This window comes from Lithobates pipiens, unplaced genomic scaffold (assembly GCF_037356315.1).
Source record: "Lithobates pipiens isolate NorthernLeopardFrog02 unplaced genomic scaffold, aLitPip1_a1.2 Scaffold_16, whole genome shotgun sequence".
NCBI lineage: Eukaryota > Metazoa > Chordata > Amphibia > Anura > Ranidae > Lithobates > Lithobates pipiens.
Window position 1 is genome coordinate 574,790,471 of NW_027507748.1, and position 27,592 is coordinate 574,818,062.

General features: G+C 42.6%; 1 protein-coding gene and 1 long non-coding RNA gene across 11 annotated transcripts in view; one reads left to right on the top strand and one right to left on the bottom strand.

Moving 5' to 3' along the window:
- The window catches only part of LOC143983727 (uncharacterized), a 62,808-nt gene extending 44,545 nt beyond the window's left edge, over positions 1-18,263 (bottom strand). Inside the window, exon 1 of the long non-coding RNA XR_013274635.1 lies at positions 18,117-18,263. This is a non-coding gene — a long non-coding RNA (uncharacterized LOC143983727). The remainder of the gene's footprint in view (positions 1-18,116) is intronic.
- HDAC7 (histone deacetylase 7) overlaps positions 1-27,592 on the top strand; it is a 462,267-nt gene that overhangs the window by 281,056 nt on the left and 153,619 nt on the right. For 5 of the 10 annotated variants that reach the window (XM_077483754.1, XM_077483755.1, XM_077483756.1 and 2 more), the window contains exon 1: positions 18,678-18,821. The exons of 2 other annotated variants lie outside the window; for them this stretch is intronic. In XM_077483754.1, coding sequence (XP_077339880.1) covers positions 18,704-18,821 — 118 coding nt within the window. In that variant the 5' untranslated portion in view covers positions 18,678-18,703. Of the gene's footprint in view, positions 1-18,677; positions 18,822-27,592 lie in introns of those variants that run through there. 3 more of the 10 variants (XM_077483760.1, XM_077483762.1, XM_077483761.1) reach the window with 1 other exon arrangement.

Below are 27,592 nucleotides of genomic sequence, written 5' to 3' on the forward strand. Positions count from 1 at the left end.
AACGTGTGGTGTTATTTAACACACCTTCTACTGTGTTTCTGTGTACTGTAAAACAGCACCAAAAATGTGCTTAGGAAACAAAATCTGTCAGTGGTTGGATCCTGTGCATGCCAAGCTAAAAGTGATGCAACAAAGAACCTGACTAAAATGTTGGTTGGCCATCTGGAATTATCATTGGTTAGTGTTAACTGTTACAATGGCCTGCTGAGTCATTTTGTGGTATACATCTATCAGAGAAACTCATTAGAGCTGTTGCCACCTTCTTGTGCTCTTAAGAGCTGGTAAGATAACACTTCACTAATACAGCTGGAAGACAATGTTTAGAGGTCTTTTTATCAACATTTTCACCTAACATTCACACAACTTTTACACAAAATTCACACATTTTCCAATTGAATTTCGATAAAAAAGTTATGTGAACAATCTTCAATGAAAGTTGTATAAATCTTGAGTGAAGGCATTGATAAATAGACCCCTAAAATAAGTTAACAATCTTTAAACATCCAAGGATATACATTTGTTTCAATTCTTAACTGTAAGATGTTAGTGGTTTGTAGAACTATTGCAATTATTATTGTACTTGCTATGTTCTCACATATATTTAGTCACATATAGGTTTTGTATCACTACTTCTACAGTACACTGTGCCTATATTGAGTACGTATTAATACTCAATATAGGCATGTATTAATATTAGATTACTCACGCTAGTCCAAAAACTTTTTTTTCTGTTTTCACTTCATGCGACTTATTATCGCATTTGGTCTTTTTTACATACTTTTTGTGCTCTTCACCATAAGAGACATATCTCTATAGTTTCAGAGTATATAGCTTTCCGAAAAGTTTGTTGTTGGTATAATCACCTAAGATATATTATTAGCGCTACAAATTTTACCTATATCGATTATTTATTGCTGTCTGTGCCCCCAGTAGAGAGATTCACCCTCTCTATTTGTCCTGTTTACTGTTATCACTTAGAGTGAAAGTGAAAGAAATTCACAAATTTGGGGAAATATGCCAACGAGGACACTACTTCTGGTGACCCTGATGACAACCAGGGGTTCCCTTGTTGTTCCATTTCCTCTCACTGTCTTGGCTATGGGACAGGAAGCAAAGGGAAATCTCCCCAGTGGGACACAGGTAGCAAACACTGATATAGGTTTTAATCCTCCCTTACGCTGTTGGCACTATATAAATCCTGTATTATAATAATAATAATAATAATAATGATAAATATATATAAGGTTTTAATCCTCCCTTGCTCTGTTGGCACTATATAAATCCTGTATAATAATAATAAATATATATAAGGTTTTAATCCTCCCTTGCTCTGTTGTCACTATATAAATCCTGTATAATAATAATAAATATATATAAGGTTTTAATCCTCCCTTGCTCTGTTGGCACTATATAAATCCTATATAATAATAATAATAATAAATATATATAAGGTTATAATCCTCCCTTGCTCTGTTGGCACTATATAAATCCTGTATAATAATAATAATAATAATAATAATAAATATATATAAGGTTTTAATCCTCCCTTGCTCTGTTGGCACTATATAAATCCTATATAATAATAATAATAATAAATATATATAAGGTTATAATCCTCCCTTGCTCTGTTGGCACTATATAAATCCTGTATAATAATAATAATAATAATATATATATATATATATATATATATATATATATATATATATATATATATTGGACATAGTGGTTTAGGGTTGCTGCTCTGCTGGGAAGTCTGAGATGCAGGGGTGCACTATAAAGCGAGGTGAAGTGACTACTTACATAACCATTGTGTTATTCCACCCCTTCCCACCACCAATACCTTTCTTTTAAAAGTAGATGAAGATATAACACATATCTGCTACCTTGACTAGGAGTCCTCATTTCATGACTTGGTGACCACACAGGAAGTCAAATAGGTCCTCCACCCACAGAGACAACCCTACTAACCTTACAGATGTTATAACTCTTCATACTATACTGTACTAAGAAAGCGCTCTCATTGTTGTCTGTAGAGGTTCTGTTCCCTTCCTGACCGGATGACCTCCCAGGAAGTGAGAGAAAATCTCTTTTGGGTGGACACAGCATTACAGATCTAATCCCCCCCCCCCCCCATCCAACCCCAAAAATATGTTATAGATGGGGTTCCACTTTAAAAGAAATAAGAGAATTATACAATTGTGTGCACAGTTTTACAGAACAAGGAACGTGCTGATAGGAGGAGAAAGCAGAGTGACAGAGATGTGAGCTCATCAGTGGGATGCTTCTTTATTCACTGTCCACGTAAAAACTGGGGGTGGGGACCTGTAAATGAAAGTGAAACTGTAGCAGAGAAAGTCCCCTTTCCTGCAGGCAGGGCTGTGCTACGTAGCAGAGTTGTGTAAAACTCAGGACTGAATGGACAGAAATACAAATCCTTTGGCAGGTAAAATTGCTCCCATATACTGTATATATTTGTGCTGTGTATTTAGCTGTGCGTCCGGAGCTTTGCTTTAAGAGAACAGACTGGTTACTGGTTTGGTGCACACAAAGAGTGCAAAAGTATGACAAATAACCAAAAAGATCACAGAAATGTCTTGGTTCAGAGTTTCACCCTCTGAACTGCTGTGTATGCGTGGGTAGATTAAACAACCATAAGTAAGTCATTCTAGAGTCAAAAAATATTTCTATGTGTGGGTAGTTAATATTTCAACAAAACAGATTGTTAGGTTTGCCCTTAGTACTTACTTCTTTAGACATGAAGGTGGACAAGTGATTGTTTTTCAAATTGTAACTCATTTTCCCACAGAGCTAACAATGTTCTTTTATATTACTTTAATCAAACAAATACCTACCTCCTTTTCCTCCTAATACTGTACAAACCCTCCAGATTGCTCTTTAAAAAAACAGGTAAAACATAAAGCTCTTCTTTTTTGAATAAAGTAAAAAATGTCTAAAACTCCACTGGGAAGATTTCCCTTCACTTCTAGTCCAATAGTAAGTGAGAGAAAATCTCTCTAAGATAAGGAAAAATCCCCTCTTACACAGCTGTCACCAGAACAAGTGTCCCCATTAGAACATAACATGTCACAAATCAAATTTTGGGGTTTTCCCTTGCTTTAAGTCTTGATGAGACCCATGCTCTATCCAAACCTAAAAAAAAGTTTTGCCGTTAGATACACTTAAAAGATACCTGTAAAGAAAGAAATATGCTGCTGCAATTAAAGTGGTGTTCCGCCCCCCCACTAAACAAATACTGTAGCTGCTGACTTTTACTGATAGGACACTTACCTGTCCATGGTTCCAGCGATGTCAGCACTCAAGTCCGATTTTCGGATCGGCTGTCAGGTGCTGATGCCGCCATTCCTGGCAAGGAAAATCGGCAGTGAAGCCTTTCAGATTCACAGCCTGTTTCCCACTGCACATGCGTGAAACGTGCTGCACTTTCTAATTTTTCCGGAGGCGGAGAAAGGAGGAGGGGGCCGAACCTCCGAGGGATGGCGCCGCGGTCTGCGGAAGTGAGGAAGGGGTACCTATTAAAAACTGATTTTCACAAAAAAACAGGTACCCGTTCTCCATCCCCGCTGTGGCACCGGAAGGGTGGGAGGAGACAGATAAGCAGAAGTTCCACTTTTTGGTAGACCTCCGCTTTAATTATTCCTTTTTGAAACTGCTACTGGCTTGGCTCTTTTGCTCACCCTTTGTCCTAAAAACTTACTAAGTCACTGATCTAAAACAAGTAAGCAGCTTAGCAATGTCTTAAAACATTTTTTTCTTTATCTGCATACTTTTTTCTTGTTGCTGACTTAAATCTTTGAAACAAGAGGTTGGCAAAACAGCCATGAAACTGGCATTTTCAGAAGAATAAATCAGCAATGGTAGTCTTCCTGTTAATCTCTTGACAGGTCTACTGTTGTCAAAGAGATGGTGCATCACACCTTTCACTGAGTCTCAAAAGACTTAAGCTGGCCATAGATGGTTCGAATGTCAGCCAATTCAGCAAGGACTGGCCGAGATTCAAACAAGTTGATTAATCGATCAACTTGGGTACAACCAACCTGTCAGATTTTTAATGCAATTATTGCCAGCAGCTATAGACGCTAGGCAATAATCACGGTGTTCTTCAGGACAGGACAGCCCCCCCCACTGGGAGAACCTAATGGCTCCACAGAAGGGATTCCCCCCATCAACACTGACTGTATAGATGGAGAAATCAAGCAATTCAATACATTTTAATCATCTATGGCCGACCTAAGCCTTTTTTCTATGCATTGAATGGCTCAATGAATATAGATAGTGCAAAGCTCTATGGCAGAAATGTGCTGACCCCACTACGAGCAGCAAGAGGGACATAAGGAATGACAATTAGAAACCAGAGTTGAGTTAAAAAAATATATAACTTTATAGCTGATCTCCAGGTCTGTAGCGTTAAAGGGATCTTCACTGCTTCCAGGTGATGGGGAAGATGCCCATTAGCTCCCTAAAGCCCCATACACACTATCAGATTGTCTGCTATTTTCCTTCAGGTTTACCAAAACCATGTAGTACAAGGGCCTGCCTGACTGCATACACATTGAAACCCCTAAGGTTTGACCTCATATTATATGGTTTTGATAAATCTGATGGAAAAAATCAGCAGACAATCTGATAGTGTGTATGGGGCTTAAAGCATCCATTACAAGACCCTCATAAGGTCTTCAAGGTGGCACAAAGTCTACTGGTGGCATTGTGGTGACGCCACAACTTGAGGGGAAGCAACAAGACCAGTCAGTGGGCCTGTTCTGCAGCTTTGTGCCACTGGTCTAAACTTTTTTTTGTCCAGATTGAAGCTTTAAACTTCTCCCTACAATAAAAAGTTGGCAAGTATCAGTTGAAGTCAGTCCACCTAAAAATGAGTTTTACTTAGATTTTTTTTTGTAGATGCTAGAGATAGAAACAGCCCAACACATTCTTATATTTCTTCAGGAAAACTGAGGTCTGCACACCTGCTGTGGTCAGTATGAACGGTTCCCACTTTTTCCTATATGTTTTTTTAATTCATTTTATTATTTGGAAAATTTAGAAAGGGGAGCTGGAACATGTAGATGTGGGTCAGAATACCAAAAACACCCAGGTGAACAGGGACAGAGTCATAAAATGATGGCAGGGAAGTTTTTAGTTTCCAAGACATAAAAGAGACCAGGGTTGACTCAACCCTGACTGGATCTATAACAAAACAAAAAAAAATCACTTTTGGGCGGACTATTGGTCCACCGTAAAGTTATGAAACACAGCCTTTCATAAATATGAGTATCTTGGTATGTTTCAGTTCATTCCAAAATATCCGAAGTTTCCAAGTTCACTAAACTTGGCCAACTCTTGCTTCCCCCATGAAAATTGTTTTTCTGTGAATGAATGGGTAAAGAAAATGGAAAGGACTGATGGTAGTAGTATTAAGAATTATATTTATTTTATGTCTCTGCCAAATAAAAGGGAATGAGTGACACATCCTAGACAACTCTTGCAGGACGTAGACATACCAGACTATTTGTGTAGCCTTCAACATGGTTAGGAACAGTGTATATTGTGCTAAAAATATACCTATCATAAAGTAGACATCAGTGAGTCATGCTCTTGGTGAATTCCTGCAGAGTACTCATTAATGTAATCATTAACTCAAAGTGAAAACATTTGAATTTTCTTGGTGCTTAGCTTATCGAACTTACTGAACTCACTAAAATCTTTATTACTTTTATTTTTTTCCTATCTTTGTGGCCATCCTTTGGGTAAAACCCCATGGCTGGCTGATGGGAAATGTACTTGTTTAATCCTTTTACTTTCTTGACATTAATTTTGCAACAAATGCATGTAGGTTATCCAACCTTCCCTTTGCTCCACCACTACTCCACTTTGCTGGAACAAGAAAACCAGGTATTTTTGGTATAGGAAGCAGTTGGATCAGTCCCCTTCCTCCTAGATGATTAGAGGCTTAGACACCCAGAGCTGTCCCATGGGGGTGGAAAGGGAGTCCTTAGCCCAAGGGTCCAGACTGACAATAAGGGAGCTGGACTGGCTGACACCAGTGGCACTAGAAAATGCCCCACTGCAAGTGGGAACAAAAAATGCTTCTGGCTTGGCAGCCGTGGGCATAAAAAATATTAATTTTGCCCCATCATTAGTGTAAATGGAAGGAATAGTCCCCTGTCACAGCACCCTAGTGTAGTACAGTCCTAACTCAGAGTTAGGCACAAAATAATGGATAGATTAAAGAGGAGCTCTAGGCTACTTCAGGATTTTTTTTTTAAGTCACCAGCTACAAATACTGTAGCTGCTGACGTTTGATATAGGGACATATAGACCAATTTGATGCAGTCTGTGGCATATGGTCTAAGCACTGACAGGCTGACCCCCCACCACTTCAACCTCTGCAGCAATGCTGGCAGCACTCATACGTCTATTTCCCAAAGACAACCTCTGGATATGAGGCTGAGCACGTGCACTCAACTTCTTTGGTCGACCATGGCGAGGTCTGTTCTGAGTGGAACCTGTCCTGTTAAACCGCTGTATGGTCTTGGCCACCGTGCTGCAGCTCAGTTTCAGGGTCTTGGCAATCTTCTTATAGCCATATTTACGTAGAGCAACAATTCCTCTTTTCAGATCCTTGGAGTTCTTTGCCATCTTGAACTACCAGTGACCAGTATGAGAGTGTGAGGCACCTCAGTATGAGAGTATTTTTCAAAATACCCGCTCCCCATTCACACCTGAGATCTTGTAACAATAACGAGTCACATGACACCAGGGAGGGTAAATGGTTAATTGAGCCCAATTTGGACATTTTCACTTAGGAGTGTACTCACTTTTGGTGCCAGCGGTTTAGACAATAATGGCTTTGTGTTGATTTATTTTGAGAGGACAGCAAATTTACACTGTTATACAAGCTGTACACTCACTACTTTACATTGTAGCAAAGTGTAATTTCTTCAGTGTTGTCACATGAAAAGATATAATAAAATATTTACAAAAATGTGAGGGGTGTACTCACTTTTGTGAGATACTGTAACTCTTTATATTTTGAGAGCCTCCAGAGTTGGAGCACATATATTATAATGGATAGATTGAGGGCAGGTATGCCCGAAGGGAGCCCACCCCTCCTTATAGTATATAAACCCACTGAACACCCAGTAATAGCACAATGGCAGCAAAAATAACTAGTGCACCCCCACATCAATTCACCAACAGTACAAACAAATGGAGTACATGGAAGGTGGATGCATGTCAGCAAACAACAAAGAAACATATTGGTTTGTTGCAGTCTGGTTGGGGAGCTGTGAATTTTTCTTTGCCTGTATACAAAGGGGCGGGGATGCTAATGACATCAGTGACCTAATATGGCCATATTATGTCATTGATGTCATGTGTATCCCTGCCCCTTTGTATCTCTGCAGCTGCAGGGTGGGAAATCTTCTGCCCGCAGCTCATTGACCCAGCAATAATAGCTGACTTCTAGGGTACTGAACCCAAGCTTAAACTGCTGCCATCAACACAAACCCTAAGCCCATGGACACAGGCCCCCATTAACACTGTCATTTTTAATGTGGTGTTCTATATGAGAGCTGACAGTGGGTGTGTCTGGGAATATGTCTTCAGCCTTGCAGTCAGGGGTTCTCAGATCACCAGCTGACAAAATGGGGGGGGGGGGGGGTGAACGAATGCAATACAACAACTGCATAAAAAAACAGCAAGACCAAATATGTCCCTGTGCAAACACAGAATAAAAATAGATATTTTCTACTCAAACCTGTTCAGCTGTAAAGACCTGGAAAGCCAGTTTAAGTGTTATGTCTATGTGCAGTCAGTGTTTTATGGAGAGAGCTCTGAGAAAAAAGGAATGTAAAGTGTGTCAGTTTTATTTGGTATGGGGAAGGAACGGGGAAAAACACATAACATACAAATACTGTACAAATCTGGGTGGACAGCCGTCACTTAAAGTGATTGTAAAGGGATTTTTATTTTTAACCACCTAAGTACCGAGCCTCTTTATTGAGATGTGTTGTTTATAAGCTAAAAAAATTACTTAGAACCCCCAAACATTATACATTTTTTTCTAACACCCTAGAGAATAAAATGGTGGTCGTTGCAATACTTTCTGTGTCTTACAAACGTACTTTTTTTGGAAAAAAATACACATTATGAACACCGTTTTCATATGCGAGTACTATTCTTGGCGGGACAGGGTGTGTTTAAAAAAAAAAAAAAAATCCGTATTTATTTTACCTTTTATTTATTTTATTTTTTTACACTGTTTTAACAAAACAAAAATAGTGTCACTTTTATTCCTATTACAAGGAATGTAAACATCCCTTGTGATAGAAAATAAGAATGACAGGACGTCTTAAATATGAGATCTGGGGTCAAAATATCTCAGATCTCAAATTTACACCTAAATGTAATAAAAAAAAATTGTCATAAAAAAAAAAAATGGCTGATTAAGAGCTGTGGGCGGAAGTGATGTTTTGATGTCTCTTCCGCCCTGCATTGTTATGGAGACGGGTGGGGGCCATCTTCCCCTCACTCGTCTCCATGTCCAGCCAGGATGAAGATCCGATTGCCTCCACTGCTACCGACAGCTCCGGTAAGAGGAGGAGGGCACCGGAGCACAGCGGGGGGGGGGGGGGCCCTCTCCCACCGCTAATAAAATTGATCTTGTCGTGAATCCGCTGCAAAGACTACTCTTATCAGAAACTGTACCGCCGGCCGAACACGAGGATACCGGGGTTATGGCAGCTAGCTGCGGCCATAACAACAATATCCCCCATCAAAGTTAGGACGTATATTGGCATGTGGCGGTCTGGGAGTGGTTAAATAACAAACATGTTATACTTACCTGTTCTGTGCAATGATTTTGCACAGAACAGCCCTTATCCTCCACTTCTGGGGTCACCTGCTGGCACTCGTGGCTCCTCCCCCTCCTGACTGTCGCCATAGCAGTGGGTGTCACCTCATCATGGCATGGTCAACTAAGTTATATGGTTTGTTATATTCCGTGTTTAGGTGTAGGCTGGGCTGCTGCTCTAAAGTTGTAGATATAGGGTTAATGGCACTGCCCGTCACCTGAAGAATGATCCACCACACTGAATCACTCTTCCCAGGTGAGTGGGCAACAGGTGGGTATTATTGACTTCCGTCACCATAAGAGTGGACTTCCCAATAGATCACTACTCCCAGTGAGGGATTTAACCAAAAAGTAAATAGTGATGTATCATTAAATATTTCTCGGGATTTATATAATAAAATATAAGTAAAATGTGTAATTCGTGTTCCTTAATCATATATATATTATACTTAGTGATTAGTATACGTGTGTTGAGCTATATTGATGCCCTTATCCGATCAGCTTTACTATCTGATTTTAACAAAAGTGCTTCATTCCGAGTCATACGTGATAACTTTGGTACACATGAATAGGGATTGGTTATATATAAAGAATATAAAAACAGACCCAAAAAATGGTAAATTAAAGATAAAGGTAATGATAATACAAATTAAACTCCCGTGAAAAATATTTTTCTGTTAAGTATTCAAATCTTCTGAAATTTCCAGTGACTTTTGTGCTTTCCAAAATAGTTTGTGACTAAATTTGACGGCAGATGTGCAATAAATCAGGTGACATCCATGCTCCCCCTTCAGTTCCGCACTCACCAGATTCCTGCACTCCTGCATATAGTGAGTGCTAAGGCAGCTCCTGGACCGATCACCTCCTCTTGGCTCAGCAGCACTGGGGTATTCTGGCGTCTCAGTCCCTCCAGGGGCTCACCTCCTCAGATGGAATGGATTTGCCATAATCACCTCTACATTTGACTGTGGGATATCCTCACAGGCGAAAGAGATGGCACTCTTAGCGTAAATCCCAATGGTAGTTTATTTTAACAAAAAATGTAAAAGCAAAAAATTGACCCATTTAAGTATAACTGGCATATCCTGGTTGTAAACCAAAAACTCTGGACCAGCGTGCGTTCCACAGGCCGGAACTTCGCAACCAGAAGTGACGTGAGTGCATACCAAGCTCCGCCTTGGCGCTGCCCAATCACTCTTCAGGTGACGTGCAGCGCCATTAACCCTATATTTGCAACATGGTCAACTAAGTGGCTGGAGTCAGAATCCAGATGGAAGACCAGAAGAAGGTGGGAGAAGAGTGACTGACAATAGCGCAGCACTGGACGGGATCACCTGCCAGGTAAGTGTGCCATGATATGCTAATATTCTATGCATGCAAACATGTTATGGCGAAAGCCTAGTACATACAGGCCAAATGTCAGGTGGCATCAGATGGTTTAATAGAAACTGGCCAGCATTCGGCCTGTGTGTACTGGAGTCAGTCCGACAGAAGGGGCATGACCGAGAAAGGTCTGCCAATCGGCTCCCGAACAGCTCTATTAGCCAATCGCTGATTACGCTGACAGAAGTGTTCTGGCAGGGGCTGGGTGCGGGTGCCCCATGGCCCCTCCCTCCTTCCAAATGCTCCCACTTTGGCCTGGGGGGCACCAAAGCAGGCTTACTTCCAAGCCGCAGCTCTCAGTGTCCATTCAGACACAGAGCCTCGGCTCAGTCCCACCCCCTCTCTCCTTATTAGCTCACTGGCTCTGATTGACAGCAGTGGGAGCCAATGGCTCCCGCTGTTCTCTCAGCCAGTTAGGAGGGAGAGTCCCCAGGGAGCTGAGACTTGTGCACATTGCTGGATCTAGATTGGGGCTTAGGTAAGTATTAGAGGGCTGCTGCACACCAAAGGTTTTACAAAAAACCTTGAGCCTTTACGACCACTTTAACTACTTACCTACTGGACACTTTTACCCCCTTTCTGCCCAGGCCAATTTTCAGCTTTCAGAGCTGTCAGACTTTGAATGACAACTGCGCGGTCATGCCACACTGCACCTAAACAAAATTTTTATCACATAAATAGCACCTTCTTTTGATGCTATTTAATCACCACTGGGTTTTTTATTTTCTGCTAAATAAATGAGTATAGACCAAACATTTTGAAAAAAAAAAAAAAAGACTTTCATAGTTTGTTATAAAAATTAGCAAACAGGTACTTTTTCTCCTTCACTGATGAGATGGCACTGATGAGGCTACACTGATGGGCACTAATGAGGTGGCACTGGTAAGCAGCACTAGTAGGTGACACTGATTGGCAGCACTGATGGGCACTGATTGGCAGCACTGGTGGGCATTGATGAGGCTGCATTGATGGGCACTGGTAGGTAGCACTAGTGGGTGACACTGATGGGCACTGATTGGCAGCACTGATGGGTAGCACTGGTGAGCACTGATGAGGCTGCACTGATGGGCACTGATTGGCAGCACTGGTGGGCACTGATTGGCAGCACTAGTGGGCACTGTTGGGACTGCATTGATAATCAGGACACCGATAATCAGTGCCCTGATTATCTGTGTACATGTCCCTTTTACAGAAGTCGTTTATTGGCTCTCTTCTCCCTTCCTCTGCTGATAACCGGCTTCTGTTTACATGATTGGATTTTTCACTCTCAGTACAGCTGCATGATTAATGGTTAAAAAATCATGATCTCGATTCAGCCCCCTCACGATCCTAATCCAGCATTTCCCGATTTATTCATGTAACAAGTGTAGAGGGTTCTCTGCTCACTCAGCTGTGAAGAAAATAAATAAAAATTCACAACATTGTCAGCACTGGTAGATAACTATAAACAAGGTAACATTTAGTTCTTTCAGATCAAAGGGATGTACTTTGGTCTGTAAAAGAAGTCAGTTTAACCACTTAAAGACTAAACTTTTTTCTGACACTTGTTGCTTACAAAGTTAAAATCTGTATTTTTTGCTAGAAAATTACTTGGAATCCCCAAACATTATATATATATTTTTAGCAGAGACCCTAGAGAATAAAATGGCGGTTTTATGTCACACTGTATTTGCACAGCGGTCTTTCAAATGCAATTTTTGGGGAAAAAATACACTTCAATGAATAAAAAACAAAACTAAAGTTAGCCCAATTTTTTTGTATAATTTCAAAGATGATGTTACACCGAGAATTGTGATCTGTAGTCTAAGCAAAAAAATTGTGATTCTCGTTTTAGCCAGACTTGTGCAGCTCTTCTGTCCAGTTTTAGTAAATCAACCCGCGTGACCATCTGGGCTTTACAGGCATATTTGTAGACGAGCGTCTGCAGGCTGGAAGAAAAGAAAAAACATCGCAAGTGCGATTTTGACAGGAGCTTTCAGGCAGGGCCGCCCTCGGGGGGGGGGGGGGCAGCCCACACTCATGTAGGGGGCTCGGTCATCCCAAGAAGCCCGGACTCTGCCACACTTTCTGGTTGCCGGGGTAACGCCAAGCTCACTCCTCACAGCCCAGCCGGTTAGATGCCTTGAGATGCACTTCTGCTGGGATTGGTTGAGAGAGAGGTGGGTGGAAAAGTTTCCACCCAGCTCCCCCTCCACCCATTGCAGCAGAAGTGCACCCGGAGGCTTCTAATCAGTGGCACCTGTGAGGAGTGAGCTTGGTATTGCCCTGGTAACCAGGAAGTGTGGCAGAGTGACTGAAAGTATGGAGGGTCTCACAGGAAGAGGACTGAAGGGGGGGGGGGGGCTCCTGCTGGTCTCATCTGATGTTCTCCTCCTGCCGCTCCCCCCAGTGCCTGATTTCCTTCACATCACAAGTGGTAGAGCTTTTAGACAGCTTAGGAGATCGAGCGGCAGGAGGAGAAGACAGAGATTGCTGCTTACATTCCACGGAGCTCATCGCCGCAGCAGATGGAGGAGATGGGGAACGGAGTGCTGAGGAGGGATCAGAGGTGATTGGCAGGAAGAGCTCTCCCTGACACGCCCCTCCAGTCATCATCATGCAATGACAGGGCTCCTTTCTACCCCTTTCTGCATCCATGTCCTGGCTCCTCCCCTCTGCAGATGCTGGTGAGTAGCTGTGTCTGTACACACATGTACTAAGCGGAATGTTAATGTTAGGCCCCTTTCACAGTGGGGCGGTGGGTGCATCAGTGGTAAAGCACCACTATTTTTAGCGGCGCTTGCAAAAAAATACATTGAGGTTTCGCCATGGGGTTTTTTAGCAGCAAAAGTAAGTCAAAAAGAGAGATTTTTCATAAAAATAGATTTTATTGACAAAAAACTTTTTACACAATTCAAAAGTTTAAAACATGAGCTCCGGTTTACATAATACGAGACAACTTGGATTGGATAACAGATTGAACAGTAAATGGTATCATAACAAGTTTTTGTTATAGGGAATATGCATCAAAATATGCTACCCACAAAATTGGTTATGGGTATACTGTCCAATGCTGGGAAAAACCCCAATGCATTTCCACCTTATGGGTCTTTTGCATTGGGGTTTTTCCCATCATCGGACAGTTCTGCTGCTTGCCCATTGATTTTATTTTTTATAATTTTAGGGGTACTTTAGGAGAGGTGTATTCACTACTTCTAATGTGCTGTGAAGATGCTGCTGTCGGGACTTTTTTTCCGTCCTGCCAGCGCACCGATCCAGTGTGAAAGCCCTCGTTGGAGAGACAGCAGCGGCTCTTTCAGGGCGCTTTGCAGGTGCTATTTTTAGCGTTATATCTCCTGCAAAGTGCCTCAGTGTGAAAAGGGTCTTACAGGTAGTGTCCGAATTACTTTGATCTCACAATTTATGTACCCCCCCTCCCCCAGGTAACTTTTCATGTGGGTCTGCTAATTATAGAATCTGTCCTGTTAGGCGACTTTCACACTGAGGTGTTTTAAGGCTGGGTTCACACTGCTGCGGGGGGAGATCCGGATGTGATTCGCACCGCAAATCACATCCGATCTCCGTAGCGATGCGAGTACAGCCATACAGATAGTATGGCTGAATTCGCATCGGTCCCGCAGCAAACTCGCACGGGACCCTTTTTTTGGTCCGCAACAGAATCGGATCGCATGGGGGGTTCACACCATGCGATCCGATTCCTGTGTGAGTCGGCAGATCGCACTGCGATATGCGGACGGATCTGGGGGTGTCATTAACATATCATTGACACTCCCAGCCGTCCGCATAGGGCAGTGTGAACTGCCGGCGGGAGTCATGCGATGCGGGAAAACGCCGCGGATTCGCGGCGTTCCCGCATCGCAGCGGTGTGAACCCGGCCTAAAGGTGTTTTTTGTGCTAAAAATAGCACCTGTAAACTGCCTTCTCTGCAGCCCAGTGTGAAAGGCCGAGTGTTTTCACACTGGAGCGGTGCGCTTGCGGGACAGGAAAAAAAAAATCCTGCAAGCAGCATCTTTGGGGTGGTGCGTGAGCGGTGAATACAACGTTCCTAAACTGCCCCTGCCATTGAAAACAATGGGCAGCGCTGCCGAAGCACCTGCAAAGCCATTCAGCAGCAGTGCTTTGCGGGCGATTTTAACCCTTTTTTGGCCGCTAGCAGGGTGCTTTTAACCCCCGCTAAAAGAGAAGAGAGGGGGGGGCCCAGGCCTAAAGCTGTGTAAGGGGCCCCAAAATTTCTGATGGCTGCCCTGCCTGCACCTTCCAGTGATGTGGCCGTTACAGCCCTCACCGGCTGCTATATTCTCTCTGTGCTCCAGGTTTGTAGCCTCTTGATTGACCAGCGGGGGATGACGTCATCCCGCCCAAGTGCACAGGAGTCATTTGGGCACAGGCAAATGTGTGCTGGGAATGCCCACCGAGCTGGGCATGTGAGGCTCTGGATAACGGTGAGCAGGCAGATCCTTGCACATGGTACTGATGTATGAACGGGACGATGGGCTGTATAATACATGGGTGAAGTTGTGCATGTATGTAGAAATCGGGGTGTTGTATTTGCACATAAAATACTAATACGTAATACAGATTCTTGTGTACTGCATTGTAATCAGTTAAAAAAAAAAAAAAAAATGCCTGAGTGCATATTTAGATGTTGTTTTTAGGTATTTGTGTGCAAGATGTATTTTTATTCTTATTATTATATTATTTTTATAATTATTATATTATTATCATGTCATATTATTATTATAATATATAATTATATATTATTGTTATTATTATATTAATGTTTTTATTATTACGATATTATATATAACTAGAAAAGCTAACATTTCTGGGGAAATTGTGTGAAGTGTTCTTGCCTCCACCTACTGGAGTGGGCAGAGTAACTGGGTGGAGTGGCTTGAGTAACTGTGAAAAGTGTTAAAAAGCTTAATATTTTAAAAAGTATAAATAGTAGTAAAAAGGTGGAAGTACCATCATTAGCTGAAAGAGCTAAACATTTTTTTCAAAAATGTTTTTTTTTTTCAAAATGTTTTTTTTTTCAAAAATGTTTTTTTTTTTTTTTTTTTTTTTTCAAAAAAGATTTTTTCCCAAAAATGTTTTTTTTTCCCAAAAATTATTTTTATTTTTTTATGGGGTGGACATAATAAAAATAATAATATTAATAAATAACGAATAATAATAATAATAAAAGAATAATGCTAAAGCAGTCCCACTAATAATATATATATGCGAGATAACAGTAAGTGGTCTTGCTATGCAAGAACACTTAACCACTTGACAACAGGGCATTTAAACCCCCCTCGTGACCAGACCAGTTTTCAGCTTTCGTTGCTCTCACACTTTGAATGACAATTACTCATGCAACACTGTACCTGAATGAATTTTTTGTCCTTTTTTTCATACAAATAGAGCTTTATTTTGGTTTTGCAATATAAATGAAAAAAGACCAAAAGTTTTGAAAAAAAAAACACATTTTTCTTTGTTTCTGTGATAAAATTTTGCAAATTATTAATTTTGCTTCAGAAATTTTGGCCACAATTTACACTGCTACATATCTTTGGTAAAAATAACCCAAATTAGTGGATATTATTTGGTATTTGTGAAAGTGGTGCAAATCATAAAAAATTGATCACATCTGATGTACTGGTGGCTTATCTCATTTCTTGTGACCCGAACAAGTCAGGAAAGTACAAATACCCCCCAAATGACCCCTTTTTTGAAAGTAGACATTCCAAGGTATTTAGTAAAAGGCATGGTGAGGTTTTTGATGCTTTAATTTTTTCCCATAATTCTTTGCAAAATTAAGATATTTCTTTTTTTCCCCCCACAAAATTGTCATTATAATAGGTTATTTCTCTCACATGGCATGTGTATACCACAAATGATGCCCCAAATACATTCTGCTACTCCTCCTGAGTATTACAATACCACGTGTGGGACTTTTCCACAGCCTGGCCACATAGAGAAGCCCAACATGCAGGGATCGCTGTCACGTGTTCTAGGAGCATAAATTACACATCTAACTTGTTGACTACCTATTACACTTTTGAAGGCCCTGGAGCACCAGGACAATGACACGTGACACCGACGTGGCACTGATGACATGTGACACTGATACGTGGCACTGATGATAGATGGCACTGATACGTGTCACTGATGACACGTGACACTGACAGGTGGCACTGATGACATGTGACACTGATGTGCCACTGATGATAGATGGCACTGATACGTGGCACTGATGACGTGACACTGATGCTCTGGACGCCTGCATTTAGGTAGTAAACCAGTCAAAGGACCCAGCTTATGACATCACAGGTCTGTTGGGCTATAAATATGGCTGCAGTCCCACAGCTCTTCAGAGTGATCACTACGCAGTGGTGGTGCCCTGTGTGTCTCCTCTACCTGTCTGCAATTTACATTTACACTCTGCATAATGCCTCTGTGTGCAATGGGAAGACACCTCTGATTTCATATAAACGCAGATGCAGATTATTATTTTATTATAATTCATTTATCATATCATTTAATGATAATTGATATTATAGTGTAAATGTAGCACACTGCTATCCCGTCTGTGCGCGTAGTCTCGACTGTAACGATGGGGAGGACGGTAGGACCCCTGTTACGGAGGACAGATAGCTGGGGCTGTTGGGGGGGGGAGAGGTGGCACTTTTTTATGTTATTTTCTCTCACGTGAAAATGGTAAGTTGTTCTGGGTTGGGAAAATCATTTCAAAAACTGTTTTTTTTTTTAAATGATTTATTTATTTATTTTTCAAAAATTATTATTATTATTTTTTTCAAAAATTATTTTTATTATTTTTTTCAAAAAAATTTTTTTTTTCGAATTATTATTATTATTATTTTTCGTGGGGTGGTCATGTTTTGGCTGATCATGGGGGGGGGGGGACATAATGTTTTGGCTGATCATGGGGGGAGGGACATAATGTTTTGGCTGATCATGGGGGGGGACATAATGTTTTGGCTGATTATGGGGGGGCGGGGGGACATAATGTTTTGGCTGATGGGGGGGGACATAATGTTTTGGCTGATCATGGGGGGGGACATAATGTTTTGGCTGATCATGGGGGGAGGGACATAATGTTTTGGCTGATCATGGGGGGGGACATAATGTTTTGGCTGATTATGGGGGGGCGGGGGGACATAATGTTTTGGCTGATGGGGGGGGACATAATGTTTTGGCTGATCATGGGGGGGGACATAATGTTTTGGCTGATCATGGGGTTGTCAGCTTTTGTCACCTCCCACTCCAGTTTTGAACATTTCAACATTCATTCCTACGGGACAAATATCGCCACAAAAGCAACGATATTTTGTGAACCATTCGGCGAAACGTTCCACAAAGTAACAGCACACCAATCGGGAACAATCCGCACGTTTCGCTAAATTACTGTCTATGTAGTATAAAAGCTGTGGGAGGAGTTAGGGTGGTAAATTTGGCTATAATAATATATATGTGAGATAACAGTAAGTGGTTTTGCTATGCAAGACCACTTAATTATTATATTATTATCACATTATCTTATAATATATAATCATATATATATTAATGTTATTATTATGATAATATATATAATTATTCTCTTATTATCATGCTCTATTATTATTATTGTTATTATTATATAATAATATATAATTATTATATTAATGTTATTATTATGATATTATATATAAGTATTATATTATATAAGCCTATATAATTATTATATTAATGTTATTATTATTATATTATATATAATTATTATATTATTATTGTGAAATAATTATAAGTATTATTCCATAAGAATCATAGAATGCAATACAAATCTGCTGCTCACAGTTTTTAGAAATGTAAGGTTTACCTGTCACACACATTCCAATCTATGTAGAGCCGGGACTTATGATTGGGTAGGTCCTCCTGTGACCCGCGGATCGTACAGTGTATGGAGCTCCCGATGTCACACAGGGCAGGTAGAAGGAGGCAGAGAGAGCACGTGACTGCCGCTTCTTTTCCTGTTCAGCAGATGGAGCCGGAATGCGGCGCACAGAGAATGGCCGAGCCCGGGGCTGACACCTGATTGGGCGGCGCTCCAGCCAACCCCGGCGCCCCGTGTCCGAACAATGCACACTTCTATTGTGGATGTGAGTGTGGAGCTGGCTGCGGCTCGCGGCTCTATTTTTGGCGGAGCTCCGCCCCCCTGCGATCTATTTCTGTCAGTCTAGGCTCGGGGCAGCGCTGCGTGAGAGAGTGTGATAGAGAAGAGCCCGGGAGAGACCGCCGACACTCTGCTCTCATAGGGCGCCTCTCCTCTGCTCTGGGTGTAGATGGTAGCGGGGATCGCACGGTGCCCTCCGAGTGACATGGCCGGCTGCCGGCTGTAGAGGAGCGAGCAGAGTGTGTGCAGAGCCGGGACACGGAGCGCCGACAGCCCTTCACTCACCCGCCTCCATGCCTGGATTACATCAAATGTTAAACACCATTTACGAGGCTGATTCCGCTTCTTCCACAGATGCCATCCGACGGGGAGACAAGGGGCTGAGGGGCGGCCAGCACTCCGGGGGAGCAGGTAAGGGACACCTACCGCCGTCATTCTTATCGTCACACCTACCTACCATGGGTCACCACTTCTCCCTCCCTCCATACTGACTGCACTCCTCCTCTATACTCTCTATACGATCTCCTCTACACTCCTCTACAATCTCTATACGATCTCCTCTACACTTCTCTACAATCTCTATACGATCTCCTCTACACTTCTCCTTCTATCGGATCTTCTCTACGCTCTATACGATCTCTTCTACACTCCTCTATATGATCTCTTCTACACTCCCCCTTCTATCGGATCTCTTCTACACTCTCTAGACTATACGATCTCCTCTACACTCTCTATACAATCTCTTCTACACTCCTCTATATAATCTCTTCTACACTCCTCTTCTATACAATCTCTTCTACACTCCCCCTTCTATGGGATCTCATCTACACTCTCTATACAATCTCCTCAATACTCCTCCTCTATACGATCTCTTCTCCACTCTCTGTACAATCTCTTCCTACACTCTCTATACAATCTCTTCTACACTCTCTATACAATCTCTTCTACACCCCCCCCCTTCTATGGGATCTCTTCTACACTCTATACAATCTTCTACACCCCCCTTCTATAGATCTCTTCTCCACCCCCCCTTTTCTATGTGATCTCTTCTCCACCCCCCCTTTTCTATGTGATCTCTTCTCCACCCCCCTTTTCTATGTGATCTCTTCTCCACCCCCCCTTTTCTATGTGATCTCTTCTCCACCCCCCCTTTTCTATGTGATCTCTTCTCCACCCCCCCTTTTCTATGTGATCTCTTCTCCACCCCCCCTTTTCTATGTGATCTCTTCTCCACCCCCCCTTTTCTATGTGATCTCTTCTCCACCCCCCCTTTTCTATGTGATCTCTTCTCCACCCCCTTTTCTATGTGATCTCTTCACCACTGTCCCCTTTTCTATGTGATCTCTTCTCCGCCCCCCCCTTTTCTATGGGATCTCTTCTCCGCCCCCCTTTTCTATGGGATTTCTTCTCCGCCCCCCCTTTTCTATGGGATCTCTTCTCCGCCCCCTTTTTCTATGGGATCTCTTCTCCGCCCCCCCCCCTTTTCTATGGGATCTCTTCTCCGCCCCCTTTTTCTATGGGATCTCTTCTCCGCCCCCCCTTTTCTATGGGATCTCTTCTCCGCCCCCCTTTTTCTATGGGATCTCTTCTCCGCCCCCCCTTTTTCTATGGGATCTCTTCTCCGCCCCCCCTTTTTCTATGGGACCTCTTCTCCTCCCCTTCTTTATGGGAACTCTTCTCTCCCCTTTCTATGGGACCCCTCAGTTGTGATCTTGTGTTATTTCATTAGAAATCTATCAGACGTTCTGGGTGAACATATGTCATAGTTGTTCAGTAAAGTGGTAGTGTATAGACTTTGCACATTCTTTGACTTGGGGCTCGTCTCCACTGGTGGTACACATTGGACACACACCAAGTTTGTAAAGTAGTTGTTTTTGTTACACATGATCACCATTAGACTGGAAGGTGGAGGGTTACCCCACATGTGCATTTCACTCTTTTATTTATTTACGTTTTGTTGTTGATGTGCTGCAACACATTTGCTTCTATCAGTACTGTACAATTTAATAGCATTATCACAGCTGTAGGGGGCAGTTCAATGGCAGAAAAAAACACCCCAGAAATGTCACTCATGGAGACAAGCCCCCATTCACAGCAAAAAGAGGAATCCTATTATTGTCTATGGGGTCCAGTCACACCTATACAAACCTCGTTTGCATGCCCCTTCTGGTGCTGTGTTTCTAGCTCCATAGACTTCAATGGGAGCATGTGGAATAATGCATCAAAAACACACAAAAGCTGCATGAAAATGCAAATGGACAAGTGCGATCCCAGTCCCAGTCTCAGGCTGGGCTCACACTGGAACACACAGCGGCTCACGGCAGGGGTCCGATTTCAGCCTGAATTTTTGTCTGAATTCAGATCTGGTAACAGACCAAAAGACGCACAGGATTCCTGTGCAAATCGCACCGAGCCGCTCCGGAGATTGTATGCAGGAAACCCACATCCAGTTCACAATGATGTGAAGCCAGCCTAAACATTCTATGGCCACCACTAAAGCTACAGTCACATGGACAGCCAGGGGTGCATAGTTTGCTGCGTTCCTGTGTCTGGGCACAGCAGCACTCTGTGGTATGGCCACTTATAACCTGGCTGATTAGCTGCAGGTGGGTTGTGTGCGGCCAAACACTAGAAACACACACACTGGTTCAGGATTGTTCTGTGGCTCTATTCACATGTGTTCACTTACTGCCCATTGATTTGTACAGACTACAGTTATGACAGCGGGCAGAGTGTGTGTTCGGGCAGAGTGTGTGTTCGGGCAGAGTGTGTGTTCGGGCAGTGTTTAATACCTCCAGCAAGAATCCACTTATTCTCACTGGCAGCCTCTCCTGTTCGCTGCTGTGCACCATGTAGATGTAGCCTAAGATGCCAATTGCTCCGGCCTGGGCTACCACATTGGCTGTCCTGATGAGACCTTTGTTGTATGATGGCCCATTCACATTTCTGAGCTTAAGGTGCACTTTAAACTGCGCTAGAGTGCATGGAAAGTTCTCTACAATTTGTGTTTATGTACTACAGCATTTATTAATGATCAAATAATAAATCAAATATACTACCGGACTAGACGTTCATCTTGAGACAAACAAGTCTATAGCTTCCCAGCAGTGCTTGGATAAAGTCATTGTAGTTGGTAGAGGTGGCACATTCTTTGACTCATTGGTGTTGATTTACTAAAGGCAAAAAGACGCTGCAAAAGCAGTTGCTCCAGAGCTTTGTAAATGAGGGGAAGATCTATTCACTTTCATCACCCAATCATGTGCCAGCAAATAATGCTTTTTTTTTATTTATTTTTTACCTTACATGTAATTGGGTGTTTTTTGCAAAGTGAAGCTTCACCTCATTTATTAAGCTCTGAACCAACTGCATTTGCCAAGTGCACAGTCTGTTTTCTGTAGTAAATCAACCTTATAGCTCTGCAGACACCACAAAGAGGTTAATTGCATTGGTCTGGACTACTTTAGCAGTCACTTTTGTTTTAAAATGGTCCATTCGCACTCAAATTTTTTAAATTTTTTTTTCTTACACCTGTAAAGCAAAAGGCATAATGAGTTAGTATGCACCACATACTAGCTCATTATGAAATACCTTAGAATGAGGCGTCGGTAACTCACCTGGTCCACGCCGAGGTAGCTGACATGTTGCCTCAGCGTGTCTTCCAGGCATGCACGCAGGAGACTTCTTTCCGCCGGGCTTTCAGCCGAGAATCCCCTTTGCGCATGCGCCGCTGAAGTCAGCAGCTCATTGCGAGGGGAATATCTCCTAAACCGTACTGATAAGCACTGGAGCAACTTCTCTTGCAGAGCGCAACTGCACTTTGCAACGTGCACAGTTTATTTGCCTTTTTTAAATCAACCCCTTAGTGTCACTTTTGTCTGCTGCTTCGTTGCTCTGCTATCAGCATGAATCACTTCTAAGTTTTCCTGACACCAAGAGAAAAGTGGTGACAGGGGAAGGACCTCCAGCTGATTGGCCACCCCAGCTGTGTTCCTGTGTGCTGTATAAAAGGAGGTGTGCCCCTTCTCTCCAATCAGTTCTCAGAGCTCTCCTCACTGAGCTCTGCAGAGTGTAACTTCAGCTCTCCGCCCCCTTTTTTTTTTCTGACCAATCAGACAAGCTATATGAATTCAGCACTTTGAACAGATGTAGATTAGAAAGGGCTGCAGATAGACAGCTACAACGGTGGGAGGATTTGTTTCATCTCTGTGTATCATCTGAGGCCAGTCACTTCATTGGGTATATGTGAGGGCTTACAACCACTTAGGCTTCATGTACACGGGACGTTTTTACAAGCTCTCCTGGACTATTTAACTTTAACAGATAGTAACTGACCGATTAAAATGTCTGTTTTTTAGCGTTTTTTTTAAAAAAAATTTCAAATAGCCAAAAATGAAAAGACGCCTGTAAACAAAACGCGGCTGAACACGAGTTATCGTGTTTACACCCATTTGCAAGCTGTTACAAGCATTTGGCGTTTCAAATGCCTCTGAACATCTGTCCTGAACGCATTATTTTGTTTTTGCGTTCCATAAAATGCTTCTAAACTCAACTGCCTAGAAATGACTATAAACGTCCCTGTGTAAGATAACATAGAGGAGAGTTCAGGGGCAGCTGAAAAAAACGCCCAACTTCTCCTAAGCGTCCGTTTACCAGCAGCAGCGTACATGAGGCCTGAGTATATTCTGCATTGGGAGATTAGTGGCTGTGGCAGTCCCCCATCTCCCATCCTCCACATCATTCAGAACAAAAAACATGTCCAGAAAAGGCTATTGAACTCCCTAACCCCAACCATGCCGTCAGATACACTAATAATGCTGTCATGTTCCCAGTGTCAGGTGTGTTTCTACACCTGATGTAGGGAGGACAGTGATTCATAATTACTGTTGTCTGATGACAAAAGTGGCACGATGACAGATGGAAAACGTCTCCCTTTCTTAGCCTAGCACAGTGCCAGTGGCACAGGAGTGGCCTTTGACCGCTGTAGCTTGCCTCTGGGTGAGTGAAACAGGAGCAGGATGGACCCATGACCTGTGAGAAGCCTGTTCTTCCTGTCCTATAATGGCTACTGCGTGTTGCATGAGCGGTAATAAAATAACGGCCTGACAACAGAACCTAAAATTAGTGGCATACCTTCCTGCTAGTGAACTAGCCTTGAAATGCCACATTGCATTGACCTTTGCACATGCATATCTTGGGTTCTCAAGTTTCGAGGATGGGGGGGCCCTTGTCCTTCCTTTGTAAATCTACTTTGAACTTTCTGTTGCTTTGGAATATAACATTTTAAAAGAGAGACGGCGAACAGCTGAGCTTTGTTCTAGTTGATTGTTTCTCATTCCAGTCCTCGTCTCCCCCCGACAGGTCCTGTTTTCAGGCTTTACAAGATTTTGCAAAGGTGATTCGATCAGTTTCACTGCCTTGGTAATTGGCACAGCCCTTTCATCTGGGGGAAATCCTGAAAACATGAGCTGTTGGGGGTACTTGAGGACTGGAGTTGAGAAACACTGTAGTAGTTGATCCTAGTCATGTACAAGTTGTTTCTGTTACTATGTACAGAGAACATGATGGATGCAGATAAAGCATGTGGTTTTCAGTGTCTGTTCCTACTTGAACCTTTGGAACCTATTTTAGTCTGCTTCCACTCTCACAGCTTGATGTCGTTTCCTAATGAGATTGAAAAAGAACCTGTGTGTGTGTTGCAAGAAGTATGTTGCATATGTATGCTAAATAGGAGAAAAAGAAGGCAGGTTTGCTGCAGCAGTGGCTATGTGTTTGGGCGCTCAGAAGGGGTTGTATGTGATAAGACACAGATGTCTGGGTTTAGACGCTACTGAGCTGTATACATCTAGGCCCCATGCACACTAAGAGCTGGAAAAAAAACGCTTAATATGGCCCTTTTCCGTTTTTTTTGTCTCAGCGTTTTGCAGTGTATAGCTGGTCGTCAAGGAGCAGGCGGTAAGCTGGCCGCCACGTCCTTAACAACCGATGACTCATCCTGTCAGCGGGCTTTCCCGTAAACAAAACAATTGCCAGCTATTCAAATTTTTAAAAAAAAGTGTGTGACCCTTCAGGTCTGGTAAGGATTTTAAGGGGAGCCTCATGTTAAAATGTAAACAAACAGTGTGCCCCCCCCCCCAATCCAAACCAGACCTATATCTGAGCATGTAGCTCGAAAGGCTTGAATCATACCAGGCTATATTCCCTAAACATGGGTGGGGTGCTTTGGGGTAGGGGGGCTCCTGAAGGGCCCGGTATGGATTGGGGGGGCGGGGCACGCAGTGTTTTTTTTCAAGTATTTTCTGACTATTCTTTTATTTATGCTTAGCTGTCAGCGAGGAACCCCGCTGACATTGGTTAAGGATGCGGCGGCATGCTTGCTGGCCCACTCCTTCACTGGCTATTCACCCCCTTAGTGTCACTTTTGTCTGCTGCTTTGTTCCTCTGCTATTAGCATGAATCACTTCTAACAAGTTTTCCTGACACCAAGAGAAAAGTGGTGAAAGGGGAGGGACCTCCAGCTGATTGGCCACCCCAGCTGTGTTCCTGTGTGCTGTGTAAAAGGAGGTGTGTCCCTTCTCTCCAATCAATTCTCAGAGCTCTCCTCACTGAGCTCTGCAGAGTGTAACTTTAGCACCTGCCCCCTTTTTTTTTGACCAATCAGGCAAGCTTTATGAATTCAGCACGTTAGTTGTTAAGGATGCGGCGGCATGCTTGCTGGCCCACTCCTTCACTGGCTATTCACTGATTGGAAATGACGCCCGCGGCCGCCACTAACAAAAAAACGTAAAAGAGCTGGAAACCGTTCACACCACAATGCAGCTAAGAAAAAAACCATAAGATGCAAATGTTGTCTGTGTGCTCTGTTCACACCACAATGCAGCAGTGATGTGTGGAAAATGCAGCATGTAAAACGCAATGCATGAGAATGTATGCAGCGCAAATAAAAGTAATGTTGGTGGGGGGTGCGATTTATAAAAATTAAGAAAATTAGTTTTTTTCACCAAAATGTTGGGGAAAAAAATCTCCAATGTTTTTAAAACTAGCCACTGGATTACATATATGATGCAAAGAGCAGACTATTGCTAAATTCCAAATACTTTACATGGCCTGAAAATGAATACCGCTTTGCACAGCTCTGCCCATCGGCTGATTACGCCAGTTCCTTGCAGTGTTAATCCCTGCAGAATCTGTGTTTTGAGATCCACGAGAATGACTTCATGTGACATTCACTTCCAAGAGAAGAGCCTCTTGCCTAATGGAATTAAATCTTTTTTTGGTTAGGAGGAAAATAGCCATGAAAACCCCCTTCTGCACCATGGCATGGATTTACAAGAAGCCCTCATGGAATATATAAATAAGCTGATCAGCTTCTGTCATTGGATGTGCAAAACGGATCAATAAAGATCACTAGGACAAAGTCATTTCATTTTGAGATACGAAAGTGTTCTATTTGGATCTGTTTTCTACCAGTCTGGTAATGTGATTGATGGGCTTGAAAAAGCTTGAAAACTATCTGGAAACCATTAAAAGTAAGGTTTGTGTGTTTAAAGTGCGAAGGGTAGTTGGCTACAGATTTCTATAGCAGAAATCTCAATGATAGGTGTTAGCAGTCTAAGCCGATGTTGGGGAATTTAGCGCCCCGGGGAGGGATTTGAACACCCTTCAAGTTTTTCTTGTTGTCACCCTCTCCATGTGTCCTGGTGACCATTGTCACCGAGGGTGAATATGAAAGGAAAACACACATTTTGAGTTGTCAGCAGAACAGGAATGAAGGTAGGGGGAACGTAATGGCGCCCCCTACATATGGGAATAGGGACAATGAAATTTGCCAGTAAAAATTCAAATTTTATCCCTGCAAATGAATTGATTACTTACCTGTCAGCTGATGTCAATCTTCTAGAATATTCTTCAGTTACATCAGGTGATCAAACGAACCTATAAGAACAAACAGAAGGTTATAAAAGAAAGTTAACCAAGGAATTTATCAGAATAACGGTTGCAGCAGAAGAAAAAGGCACTCTCCCCCCGGACCCCCAATTGTCGCAGTCCTTTTTCTCTCCTTTCTAATCATTGAATATCCCCAATTTGTCATGGGGGATAGTGTTTGTCGTTGGTTGGTTCGAGCTTTCAAAGCTGGACCATTGTTATTTATAATCCATGTATGATTATAAATGTGATATTGTCAATGTAATTGTATTGGTTATTGTCATTGGTTAATATATATTGTCATATCAATAATAAAGGGCCTAGGCCATTCATACCACATATTAAAGTCTAATAGTTTTATTAAATTTAAAGTTTAAGTTAAGAAATTTTAAATTTGTCCTCTAGTCCCATAGAGCGAAAACCTTCCAATGGGGACCGGTTCTGGTGACAGCTACCTAAAAGGGGATTTCCCTCACTTTTTGATGCCTTTGGGAGCAGAAGCGAAGGAAAAAATCTTCCCAATGGGGTATAGATGTCAGTTATAACCCTCCCCTTCTCTGTTCAAAATGAAAAAAGTTTTGGCTTTAGTTTTGCTTCAAAGTGGTTCTAAAGGCTGAAGGTTTTATACCTTCATGCATTCTATTCTGTACATGGAAAAAGGAAAAAACCTTCTGAGCGCAGTGTCCCCCGAATCCTTACCTGTGCTCCCTCCGATCCAACAATGTTCACAATAGCCTCAGGTGTCTTGGGACTCTCCCTCTTAATTGGCTTTGACAGCAGCGGGAGCCCATTGGCTCCCGCTGATGTCAATCACAGCCAGTAAGCCAATGAGGAGAGAGAGCGGAGGGGGGGGGGTGTGGGGCAAGCCGAAGCTCTCTTTCTTCTGGACGCATAGAGCAGCAGCTCAGGAGCAAGCATGCAGATGTGCTCCGAGGGCAAGAGGACACAAAAAGAAGAGGATCAGAGCTGTTATGTGCAAAACCACTGCACAGAGCAGGAAAGTATAACATGTTTATTATTTAAAGCGCACGTAAACCCAACCATAAAACAGTTTCATTTCCAGCACATGCTGGAAATGTAACACTCCCATTGGTTGTGCTCTCAACCAAACTGTCAAACCATCCAATGGCTGGTTTCATAACTGATCACATGTGCAGCATCATGGCAGTTGTAGATTGAGCAGAAGCAAAGATGGCAGCTTCCTTGGCTAAAAATGATAGGGGGGGGGGTTACGTACACTTTAAAAAAACAAACAAACT